At 36.9% G+C, this 13,483-nt stretch overlaps 1 protein-coding gene across 13 annotated transcripts in view; it reads right to left on the bottom strand.

Annotated features, from left to right (window-relative positions):
• Positions 1-13,483, bottom strand: part of LOC131045838 (uncharacterized) — a 313,161-nt gene that overhangs the window by 227,404 nt on the left and 72,274 nt on the right. For 12 of the 13 annotated variants that reach the window (XR_009105875.2, XR_009105876.2, XR_009105873.2 and 9 more), the window contains 3 exons: positions 10,412-10,595; positions 10,004-10,090; positions 9,768-9,905 (listed from right to left, as the gene is read on the bottom strand). Coding sequence is in view for 9 of the 13 variants with exons in the window: in XM_059221423.1 (XP_059077406.1) it covers positions 9,768-9,905; positions 10,004-10,090; positions 10,412-10,595 (409 nt within the window). In the remaining 4 variants the exon portion in view is untranslated. Of the gene's footprint in view, positions 1-9,556; positions 9,736-9,767; positions 9,906-10,003; positions 10,091-10,411; positions 10,596-13,483 lie in introns of those variants that run through there. The other variant, XM_057979509.2, reaches the window with a different exon arrangement.

Here is a 13,483-nt window from a genome sequence, read left to right as displayed (position 1 = left end):
TGCCGATGGTGTGGGCCAGGCGACCATGAGGATGCAAATTGCCCACAGGCAGGGGTTAATCTCCTCAACATTGAGAAGGCTGAGAAGACTGGTGACAAAGAAGTACTGGCGATCACCCGCGCCCAGACGAAAAAAACCACTTATCCCAACCCCCGTACGGAGAAGGAGAGATTAAAGGAGGCAAAGGCCAATATAGCACGTGAGATGACGGTCGAACGACGGGACAACGAGGTGGCGAGTACATCATCTCGTACGGAAGTGGAAAATAACATCATTGGGCAAGTACTGCAAATGGAAGTACATATAAGGGTAAAGGACCTTCTAGAAACAATGCCAAAGTTAAGAACCGCCATTTTTAGTTCCATACAAACCACTACGCAGGCACCTTTGCGTGCCACATGGGCGGAAGTTCCGATCAGCCCCTCGGTTGACCCAATGTTGTTGGCCTTAAATAGTGGTCAGCATCCTGCTGTAGTAGAGATGGGAATTCTCGGGGCTATCCTCAAAGACACCATCGTGGACGGAGGTTCGGGGGTGAATGTACTGCCAGAGGATACGTCAAAGAAGCTGGGGAAGCCAAAACTATGGCCACCCACGTTCAACTTGGTAGGTGCAGACCAACATGGCATCAAGCCGCTCGACACCCTGAAGGCCTTGCCGATCACCATCGGCACGCAACCTTTCATACTAGATTTTGTGGTAATCCCACTCAAGAAAAAGGGGTACAACGCCATCTTAGGCAGAGGGTGGCTGGTTACAGCAAAGGTGAACCACGACTGGAAAAAGAACATCCTTTCTATGGAGAAAGGGGGGCGAAAGTACACCATTGATCTAGGGACCCAGGTTGTTGATGAAGAACTGGCATCATCTTCGGAATCAAAGGATGAAGGAAAAGGCGACCCGAGGGACGAAGGATGGGGCTGCAAGGAGCCCAACGACGAAGGGATTCTCAAACTAGGAGAGTGCTCTGAGGATGAGATAGGGTCATTGAACGGGCTCTTCCATTGGCAAATGGAGGATTACGAAATGTTCCAGAGCTACAGGCTCGAAGTAGAGGAACCAAAGCAAACAACAGGAGAGGTGTACCTGCCGGAATACAGAAAGTATTGGAAGGGAGACACCCCAAACCTTTGATGACATAGATAATTCCAAGATTATTGGCAACGATTGGAACCCTGTGTCAAAGGCCGCAGCCTTCAAAATCTTTATTATTCTTCTTTTTCTTATGGTACCAGAAAAGGGTTTTCAAGCGAGGATGCAGCAAGTGTATAAGTTCCTGGCTCGACTGGCGTCAGCAATTCTGTTTAATGTCATCTCTATTTTTTATTAAGTCGTCCGAAGACGACTTCTTTTCTTTTGGGGGGGAAGATGTTGGCGGCAATATTGTACACGGAAATAAAACTAGTTAATTAAGTTGTAATTGTGTTGGTTAGTTTGCAACCGAGGGGTGGTAGTTGCAATGCGACGGTTGCCGCTCGCACCCCCTCGGCATCTTTATATACTTCCGAATGTAACTTGTGTAGAACAACGATTATGAATGGAATAACATATCTGATACTTGTCTGATATCTATGGCATTGTTCTGCATTACGTACTTTATGCTGTATTCACCCGAGAGGGCAAACAATTGCCATACAAAAGTATGTCCTTAGGCGGCCGTGAAGCTCGCCTTCTTGGAACCCATCTTGGTTCCAAGCCCTCCAGGAAGTCGAAAGTGAATTCGACTCCTATCTTGAATGTAATTTCTTACATCCAAGCCCTCCAGGAAATCGAAGGTTAATTCGATTACTGTCTTGGGTGTAACCTCTTACACCCAAGCCATTCAAGGAAGACCCTATGTCAATTCCTTGCCTTGGATGATGCATCCCATCATCGAAGTCCTCAGAGGGGACCGGCCAGATCCGTCTCTTCCTGGATGAACTTAGTCAACCAAGCCATATATATGCATATAGATATTCAGTATATACTGCCCTCCAGGGATTATCATAATCCCTCCATTAAGCTAAGGGAATTTCTTCCCTATAACCTTCATCATATAATCACATTAATATTACATTTTATAATTCATTACTATTTTCCATTCCATAATTTACATCTTCATTTACATATTCCTTAATCTTTCTAATGATCCTAAATATACATACATATTCTACATAGATTTTTATCTTTATTGCTACATTCATATAAGCAATCATCAGAGATATATGTATTCATAAAAATGCATACGTGTGTGTGTGGCACACACGTCCACACACATATATACCTTAAAGACTTCTTAACCCCTCTTACCTGTACGCAGATTGTAGCCTACAGTTGGAGTTCGCACTGTAGATGTCGCCTGCAAATTGGGAGGCATACCATAAAAAACACAAATGTTACTTCTTGTAACTTGATAACAATTCTGATCTGATCTGATCTTATCAATGGTGATGTCACTAGATGCTTTTGATTCCTTCCCTTTATATCTCTCAATTTGAGGGAGAGGTCACACCTTTTCATCATGTATGCCCTTTGGCAAGAGACGTGCCCTTTCACCATTAGCACCCTTTGAAAGAGTGTAACTCTTCATTATTTCTACCATTTGAAAGGGACGCAACCTTTCATAATCAGATCTGCACTTATTATTTAAATCAAATCTGCACTTCTCATCACCAAATTATCCCCCCTCTCAAATGAGGTTTTCTTCTCCCTTTTATATATCATTGTTGAGGGAGTCACAACTTTTCTTTCATGTCTTTGACTTTTCATTACTTAATTAATTTTTTATTTATCATATTTAATTATATCATTTTATATTTTAATTTTATTATTATCATTTATTATTAAATTCTATTTCAAAGTGGGGATATTATTATCATTTATTATTAAATTCTATTTCAAAGTGGGGATATTACATCCTGTCTTCAAATGAAAAGGATGGTAGAGATGAAACGAAAGAAAACAATTTAAAGGAAATGCATAGCAAAAACAAAGGGGAAGTAAATCTTGAGGGAGAACTCCATTATGCCTACAAAGAGATTTATAAACTTAAGAAAAGAATTTGGAGACATGGATTACGAATTCAAGACGATAGTGAAGCCAAAGAAAAAAAATTAACACAAAGTCTTGAAGAATCAGAAAAATTGATTGTAGATTGAAAAGTTCAAATAGAAGAAGCAAAAAGGGTTGCCGAGGAGATGTACAACCAACTGAAGACAAAAGAGGAAAATTGCGAAAATCCAAAATTTGAGATTGTTTCCCTAAGAAAGGAATTGGAGAAGACAATGGCTCAATTAAACAAAAACTTTAAGAACAAGAAGAGTTCGGAAATTTTGGACATATTTAAAGCTCAAAAGCCCTCATTTGATAAGAGTGGTATTCGCTATAAAAGAGGACAAAGTTCTAAATCATCAAAGAAATCAAATGAAGAGATCTATGTTGGTGTCTTAAAAGTCCCATCAAAGATGAAATCAGCAAAAAGGAGGAGAACCAGAAGCTAAAAATAAAATGGTCAGGAAGCCCTTTCATCAAGGCAAACTCATACGCCTAGGTTTTACCATTTCTTCTTTGGTTATTGTTTTTCGTGCAATCAATTTGGTCATAAGGCAATAGATTGTAGAATGCATCTGCAAAATAACTTTAGGCTTAAAGCAATGTGTAATGTCTTCACTTTGAAATATAATTTAATAACAAATAATAATAATAATAATGATAATAAAACTAAACGACAAAAGAATAAAAATATATTTTAAATTTAATTAAAGTTAATGAATGGACAAGGTATGAAATGATAAGTTGTGACTCCCCAAAATATGAGGTATAAAAGGGAGAAGAGAACTCATTTGAACGGGGGATAATTTGGGAATCATAAGTGCAGATCTAATTTAAATAAGTGCAGATCTGATTGTGAAAGGTCGTGTCCCTTTCAAAGGGTAGAAGTAATGAAGAGTTTCACTCTTTCAAAGGGTGCTAATAGTGAAAGGGTGTCTCTTGCCAAAGGGCATCCATAAGGAAGAGGTGTGACCTCTAGATATAAAGGAAAGGAATCAAAAGCCTCCAATGACATCACCATGGATCAGATCAGATCAGAACTGTTATTATGTTACAGGCAGTAACATCCTTGTTCTTGATGGTATGCATGGTGATGTGCTTAATATGTATGCTTAATATATGAAGCCTGATAATGTTCTTATGTAGAATTTAATAGTAATATTAATATAGACTGCAGGTTGGGCGCTGGGCTGGGTCACGGGGATACCCCTGTCATAGCTAAAAAAAATTTTAAAAAATATTAATATAGACTGCAATATGTATGAGAGTCATAATTAAATATGCAATCATAGTACATAAAAGATTTATATAGATTTATATAGTACAGAATAAGGATAATAGATTTTATATGATAGCGATGTTAGCAAGATTTATAATAGCTTGATATACAAACAGATATACTTGAAATAATATCAATAAGATTATATATACATATATAAAGGAACGAATTATAAATATTATGGATATGATTATAAATAGATTACTTTGATAATTTATATATACTATGATTGGTTATAGGTAGAAAGACATGTTTATCATTCTTTGTAATATATGTGCTATTAATCCATGTATTTATTCGTCAATCCGTAAGTTTATTGAATGACTAAATTAAGTCACTCTCATAATTTGAAAAAATGATAAACTATATTGTGGAGTTACTAATTTAGGACAAAATTCAAGTAATCCCTAGTTGGGGACATTACACAATGGATTATGGAGCATGGAACAAGAATAGGAGTCATGGGTTCACAAACCAAAAAATTTAACTCTTTTGCTCTTCTTATGGATTACTACGTCATATATTATGAATGCAACAATTATGGACATATGGCTCGATTTTGTAGAAGCGGTTTTGAGCAACCACTTAGATAGAACATGAAGGAGAATACCATGGTCAAACAAAAGGGAAGATCTACACGAGTTTGAAAAAGGAAGGAAGAGCAAGATAATCAAAATAAGGATAAATCTATGCTTGTGGAAACTAAACTTCATACACAAAACTGAGAAGCATGAATTCAGAGAGAGCCATTCATTGCATTAACTTTCAACTCCACGGAGAAGACAATTCAAAGATAGATCAACTAATTCATTGCCATTGACTTCAGGATGTGGGAGAGTTATTGAAAAAGGAGAAATGATGCCACTGATGTCAAGAGGAAGTATTGAAGAAAGGGAGAGTCTTCTTTGAAAAAATATTGGACATCCCTTTGCCATTGATGTCAAGATGACAGAGATATAATGGGGGAGCAATAGAGACAAGGGAGCATCATATTGATGCTATATTCACAGATGGTTTAATTGCAAGGTTGATGGCAATGACAAAGGGGAGATTGTCTAACATTTTTTCATTGATGTCAAAGGTAAAAAGATCAATTGTCACTAATGTTAAAGGCATATGCACATTATTGTCATTGATGTCAAAGGAGAAATCTAAGTACATCATGTTGCTGCTTAAGGAGGATCAATTCAGAAGTTTTATGAACAGTAGCATTAATTATAAATAGAGATATTTAATGTCTTTCAAGTCGGAAAATTATTCTCAAATAGGGCCGAACCAACTTGCCCTATATTAGTGCCTCAAATTTATCCTTTCTGTGGGCCGACATTTCATTGTGTGTCACCCACATTTGGTGGAGTAAAAATTAAATAACATTGTTTAATTTAACATGGGCAAACCCATGTCCTATTAAGGTGGCCGACCCAAACTTGTGGCCATTTAATTGCATATAAATTAATTTCAAAAAGAAAAATATATTTGCAAGGGCCGACCTCTCTTGATAGAGTCGCCCATATTGGAAGTTTTACATCCCTTGGGCAAAGGGGTATCTTTGAGGAGGTATAAAACAAGGAAGAGGGAGGTACATTTTTCAAGCAAGAAACATCTTTCCTATTCATAGCAAAGTTAAGATCAGTTGTCCTTGGAGCATAGAGCACACCTTTGGAGCATGTTATAGCAGATCTTTGGGGCATATTAGAGCAGACCTTCAAGGCAACATTGAAGAAGCAACATCCTAAATTTGGAACTCACTCATTTGGAAGTTGGTGCTTCCCAAAAGAAGAGATTGATGTCTCTTGCTGAGTTGGTGCTCAGTGGTGGGGATTGGTGTCTCCAATGAGTTGGTGCCTACAAATTTTCAAGAGGGGATTGGTGTCTCGTGTGGGTTGGTGCCTACAAAGTTTGTAGGAAGGGTTTTCTATAAGCAATATTTGTCGTGGTTTTCTCCAACAAGGGTTTCCACATAAATCGTGTGTTCGTTATAGCTAGATCTTGCATGTGTGTTATTGCTATGGATGATTAAGTTTTGAAGTATAAGAGTTGTGATTAATTAAGCTGTGCAAAAGTAAAAGTTTGTTGTTATACTGATCCACACCCCGCCCACCCCACCCCCTGCTCTCAGTATAACTAAGTGCTCTTCAGTTATGGCATAGCTGGGTGGAGTGCTGATCGATATTCCCTATAATGAGCACGGCACAGTGTTTCTGCTGATTGGTGTAAGGTTTGAAAAGTTCCCTTATTCTTAGCGTGAGGATTAACAAGACAGGATCAATCTTTTACAATCACCCTTTCAGATAAAGGCAGAATAATATTATTTCTAAAGGCCCAGCTCATTCTTGAGGGCATAGTCTTGCAGAGAAAAAAAGGTCAGGGAATTGTTACTATAACCTGTTCATTATATCAGCAATCTGCTGTGTGAAAGTACACTGTTTTAATACAGATGCAAAAGCATATGGATTTTAAAGAATCGATGTTGTTCAATTAATCAAGGAGACAAAGCTCCTTTAAATAGAGTTACAAAGACGATGTTTCTAAAAGAAACAATCGTTAACTAGAGGTGAAATTAGAAACAACTTAAATGACCATTAATAACACAAAGAGAAAGATATTATTCTAATACCCTCCCTTAATGGTCATCGTTCTAATTACCAAGAGAAATAACAGAGAAGGTTGCCCCCTTCTTCTTAGAACACGCTACAACAAAAGACAAGAGCCTGCCACTAACTCTGCCACTTGAGATGAGTCTGCCACCAACCCTCCCAGAAACTGCAGAACTTCTGGAGATACCCAAAACAACACCAACCGTCCGACCTGATGTTGGAGAACTATCCCTCCCTGTAACCAAAGATACACCAAGAACAGTTGTCACGATTTTGAGGAAAAAATCGACAAACCCTCCAAACTATTGCAAATGAGCAAGATGCCCGAAAATAGACTGCAAATAAGAGACTAGTGCAGATGTTCACACAACAACTCCAGGTGTGACAAAAAACAGATTGCAGCAAAGTACAATTTTTGAGGAAAAAAATCATAAACCCTCATGATTTTTTTTTTTACAAGGACAAAATATTTAAAAACCCATAGATAATTTTTTTACGACAAAATTATTAAAACCCACAAATTTTTTTAAGGGAAAAAATATTAAAACCCATCAGAATTTTTATTTTTAGGTTAAAAAATATTAAAAACCGAAACAAACATCGATGCCCATAAGCCATCTTCACACTTTTCGGGGCATGAAAAACGAGGTACTAAGAAGATGCAAAGTGCACAAAACCTGACTACCTTCCAACATCAAGTTGGTCAAAGATGCCATCTTGCACGTTTCCCAATGCACGAAAAATGAAAAAACTAAGAAGAGGCATTGGCATGGAATTCAAAAAATTTGAATCCCAATGCAAAAACAAAGGCAAATGCAAGTATAGACTTCAAAAAATGAAGTACGGCAGGCACGAATTTCAAGAAAAAAAATTCGGCTGACCCAGAAAAATCCGAAGACAACCTAGAAATCCTTGCGAAAAACCCAGAAAGAATCTGCTGTCAGAATCTGGATTCGCTGGCTCGAAAATCGAGACACCCAGAAAATTCTGACGATGACCCAATTGAGATCTTGAAAAACCCACCACGAAACTGTACTCAGAAAAAAATTTCGACTGAATCTGGAGGGTCAAAACCCTAGCCGAAAGTCAAAAAACGCAGGTTTGACCAAGTTGCAGGTTGCAGAAAAAATGGTGGGTTTGTACCGTGCCGAAAAATGCCAAAAACCCTCGCCAGACAGACGTAAACAAGAAGAATCCCATTACACGGCATAAACACAATCCAAAACGGACTTTTGAACACAATTTTCGAAAATCTGCAGCAAAACTAAGAGGCCCGAAAAATCTCAGAAAAGAATTCACAAATTCTTTATTCAGGCTTTGACACCATAATTCAGATGCAAAAGCATATGGATTTCAAAGAATCGATGTTGTTCAATTAATCAAGGAGACAAAGCTCCTTTAAATAGAGTTACAAAGACGATGTTTCTAAAAGAAACAATCGTTAACTAGAGGTGAAATTAGAAACAACTTAAATGACCATTAATAACACACAAAGAAAGATATTATTCTAATATGTTTCAGTATTTCCATGAATACAAAAATATTTCTTGTTTCTGTTTATGAGTTTCCAAATTTAGTGTTTGTGAACGTCATTGTGCTTTAAGACTCATCAATCAAACTATATTATCTGAAAAACAAGAAAACTACACCAGAGAATGCACATAAACCATTTGACATAATGCATGTTCAATCACAGTGTAGAAAAGAGGAAAAAATAGGTTTAAATGTATACCAGGCTTTTACAGCTCCACTCCAAGAGTGCTAAGGGTTGTAAAGGGATCCTCAGTGGAGATAATTTGGCCTATAATGATTCCCTTTGGTCCAGGATCTCAATAATGGCAGATTTTGCAGAGAAACTGCCCAAGGTTGTGCTGTCAGAAGAAGTGTGTCAAGGAATCTAAAGGTTGTTAATTCCCGTGGAGGAAAAGTTGGCTGCTGATATGGAGCCTGTGGAGGCATTTTCTAGGCATGAAAAACAAACTGCTGGTGTTATGGAGATAAAAGACAAAACTTGGAAGTTAGAATGGAAGGTAATGCACTCAGATATTTGAGCATTAATAATTCATATGGATGCACTTATCATATGCTGTCAAGACTTGTGGAAGCTGATGAAGCATCTGCTGGCAACTCATCATAAAAGTTCCGCAAAGTATCTAGTGTTTACACATTGCCTCAGTTGGAGGACGATGTCCCAATGCATACTATCAAACATGCACAGGTGCTGAAGGGTTTACTCCTGAATGGCATTGACCAGCTGATTTGGGTGGTGTTACAAATTAGATAAAGGGTGACGTCAAATGCCTGGACTCTCAACAGAATTTTCAATCATTAGTGCAAAGACTCCACGTGGTTAAGGCATAGCATGTTGGGGTGTATCCCCTCAGAGAAATTAGTTTGTTCTGCTTATTTTGTGCATGGCTTCTGTTGTTTAAAGTTTTTATGTATTTCCTCCAAATTTGCATCTCTCCTTCATGAGCTGGCTGTGCAGACATATAGTTAGTGATGTTGTTATCTTTTGTAAGTAGGTTTTGTGTAATGGCTTTTCCTTCGGTCTCTACCAGCATCACCCGTCTATGGGTTTTGACTGCAAGATGTTCACTGCATTAATTTTCTCTCTTTTCTATTCTATAAGATTTTACAATGGAAATACCTTCATCACTCTTTATGATATATATTACACGAAATGATTTCTGCCCCTTGCACAAGCTTCTTGACACACGACAACAGCAGTATGTTATGGTTGCTCTTCTTACTCTTCAATAGCAATCACTTTCAAGATGTATCTAATGAGCATATTGTCACCAACATATAAATATGAAAGTTCTGTCTAAGAAAAACAAAGAATTCAGTAACTGACATACCTGCAAAATCAGAGCAAGTTCATGTTCTGGTGAGGTGGTAATAGAAATTGAGGTGGTAATAGAAATTGCCCTTAGAATGGTAGATATACTGTTCAGATTGGATATATCTTTTACACTAAGCTCCACCAGAACAAGCGTCTGCAAATCTCATACTTTAGCCAAAAAATCCAACTGTACTTAACAAAGCCAATAAAATACTTCTGGTGTCAATAAGTTTCATTCAAGAACAAAGTTACCTTCAAAGCGATAGCCACATATTCTATTCTTTTACAGACTAGTTGAGTGGCCATGTCATGGTAAATGTTGCTGTATTGGTCCTTAATCTAGCATAAAAAATTACAAAATAAGTAAGAAGAAACTTAGAAAGCATCAGTAAATGTTGCTGTGTTGATCCTCAATCTGTTCTTCAAAATTAGAATTAAAAATTAATAAAATGAACGCATCACAATTTTGAAGGTCAATAAATCTACAAAGCTAGGGGCATGACTAACTTTAACTAAATTACAGACAATGAATGTCATTCATGATTTTTTAACAATTCAAAATAACTTCAAATTTGACTTTGAACACTGTTTATATCTATAGGCAATCATTACAGCTAAGATTTTACTGCATACATTTCAATACCAAAGATGTGGCCATACCTTAACAAGAAATAAATTTGCCACTGTACTGTTGTCACTCTTACTTATGCCGCATGTTTTCTCTAAAATACGATCCAACAAGGCTTTTGCAGCATGCATATGGATTGGATTATTAATCCAATGCCCAAGCATGCTAGAAGCAATCAACCTCGCATCCTCATATTCAGCTCCTATCAAAAGCAACCTGAGAAAATTTAAATTAGTGAGATGTTGAATACATCCAACTAAAGATTTAAAACATATAAATACTTAAAATGTCTTGTATAGCTTTCTATAGGTAAATACCACACAACAAAGATCATTTCAAAACCTACACAGCTTTTAGCAAGAAACATAATATATGCCCCTGGACAATGTAATTATAGTTTATTTATAACAGTCAAGAGATGCTAAGCATACAAGACAAATTAATGCAAATAGTCTCATGTTGCCTTCTGATGGGAAAATGATGATCTGCTTAGAGATTAACTCATCTTGATTTCCACATGCAATGGTTACCCCTGATTTTTTTTTTAAACTGTTTGATAACAAGCAATAACACAACAAATGGAAATGATAGCTTGTTGATAGGAAAATTAGATTTTGAATCATTTGCTGTTGCTTTTTCATTAAAATCATTTGGCTTTTCACATACATATCATCATACAATACTAATGCAGCTGACAAAAAGTTATAACACTAAAAACTATATGAAATAGTAAGCAATATTAACACCTAAAGTGTTTGATAACAAGCAATAACACAACAAATGAAAACGATAGCTTGTTGATAGGAAAATCAGATTTAACTCTTTCAATGCATAATCATTTTCTGTTGCTTTTTCATCAAAATCATTTGGCCTTTCACATGCATATCATCATGCAATACTAATGCAGCTAGCATATGTTTTAACACTGAAAAACATATGTAATAGTTAGCAATATTAAATAAGTTCAGACCCACAGCTACATGATCAGATTGAAGAAGTGATGACAGTCCACCCCTTATCATCATTCTTGACCGTAGCATTACACACCAAGTTGCAATGCATTCAAGATGTCTCAATGAGCAAACAAACACTCCCTTGGAATGCACCGAAATAGAAATATCACTGTCACCAGCAAATTAGTCTCACAACCAAACTGAAATCAACTCAAAGCTACTGCAATAAGGACATAGTTGCTGCTCTAACAGGGGTGATATTCATAACTCAACTTCTACTCCATATATCTGTTCCAACTTGCAAGCATAGACTCCTTGGAACTTGGCATCCACTTCTGAGGAATATTTTCCAGCTTATTTGTCTCCCAAATACCCTAGCACAATTCCCAATGCCACCTACAACATCTACAGCCCTGTCATAGGACAATTTCTCTTGGAAAATTCAGAATGACACCAAACCCTTCAAATGACCTGTGGAAATTGATTGCCCAGCTGAGGGAAGTGCACTGAAACAATACCCATAAGCAAGTACGCAATACCATACGAGATACGAACCGAAATGAGGGTTCACATGTGGCTGGAAGTATATGGCCAGGTCTGTATTTTCACCCCAAAACTTGCAAATGCATCAACAATCACTAAATATCACCAATCACACCAAAAACCAGAAGTATAAATCAAAATACCATATAAATCTTCATCCTTGCGAAACCCGAATCACCAGACTCAAGCAAATCAAGTGTATTCTCTAAATGAAAAAAATGAACCAGCTGTGGTGGATATTTCACCACCGAAACCAGACAAATTGCAGAGGAATTTTGTCCTTAACAATTTCAGGAGCTCCACACCCCGTTCTAACAGCATCTCTATATGTGTGCAAAATCAAAATGCAGAAATGAGAGCCCAAACTCCAATATATAGAGCTTGGAGAGAAAAATTAGGGCATTTCAAATATTTAAATATTTTATTCCCTTGAAAAAGGCCACCATATAAAGTTTTTAAAAAACAACTTTTGTCCCCCACAGCCTAGGCAATTAACTTGGAGACATAACTTTACGAAATATCTAACACTTACATTAAATATCAAAAGCAAAGAAATGAGACTTGCCAGAACTCACTTGGAACTGGTGAGTTTGAGGCAATCCAAGTTCGTGGGTCTGGGGGACTTTGGCTGAGTCTTTCCCAAACTCCTAAGTCCAAGAGTACCGACCCTTGGACTATATCGTGCAGGTACAACCACAAAGTCAAAAAAACATTAAAAATTGATGGTTTAAGTCGCTCTTTTTAAACTTATATTTCCTCCTCTGCCCTAAAAGCAACATCATTTCATTTTGAAGCCAAAATGGAAGGAGGAAAGAGAGTTGTGAAAAAAAATTGGAGTGCACTGTAGTGAGACCAGCAAGGAGGTAGAGTAAAAATCAATTGTTGAATCGCATTTAGGCAGGTTCATAGCTACTTTTGGTGCATCTAGAGGTGTCTATGAAGGATTGGAAGGAGCTTTCTACTTTTGGTGCATCTAGAGGTAAATTTGTAGTATGAAGCATTTTTGTCTTTTTTACCAAACATTGCATTTTTCTTTACCTTTTTCTTCTTCTATTTTATTTAAATAAATCAAAGAAAGACCCCTAGTTGTGCTTGATATTTTTGAACAAACCCTAAGTGATTTTGTAAATAAAAATCTAATATTATAGTTGCAAACCCTCAATCGACATTGCAGCCAGGTGAAAAGTATATTAAGGGCACAATTTAAGTTTAAATATCAAATTACTTTTTCCTATTTTCATATTATTATTAATATGTTGAAACTTAAAGTTGGATAATGAGATTGATTTTTTTCTTTTTCTAATCTCAGATACATGATGGAAATGTTTGGTGCTAAGGTACCAAATCTTCAGAATGGTGCAAATCGAAAACTAAGCCAACAATATAGTGCTTCGGGTTCTGACCACAACTGGACTATGTTTGAGCACATACACTCCAAGAAGCATAATAGACTGTTCGTGCAAATGTTGAATGATCTAGTCTATGTTCATTACAACCTCCATCTTCACCACAGAAAGATTTTGGGCACTGACTCCATCCCCATTATACTAGAGGAGGTCAATCCATAATCTCATTGGATCGCTGAGGTTGAGAATCCTATCTTTTAGT

Source organism: Cryptomeria japonica, chromosome 5 (genome assembly GCF_030272615.1).
Source record: "Cryptomeria japonica chromosome 5, Sugi_1.0, whole genome shotgun sequence".
Taxonomy (NCBI): domain Eukaryota; kingdom Viridiplantae; phylum Streptophyta; class Pinopsida; order Cupressales; family Cupressaceae; genus Cryptomeria; species Cryptomeria japonica.
The sequence above is the reverse complement of the archived record's forward strand: the minus strand, read 5'-3'. Positions and strand labels throughout refer to the sequence as shown.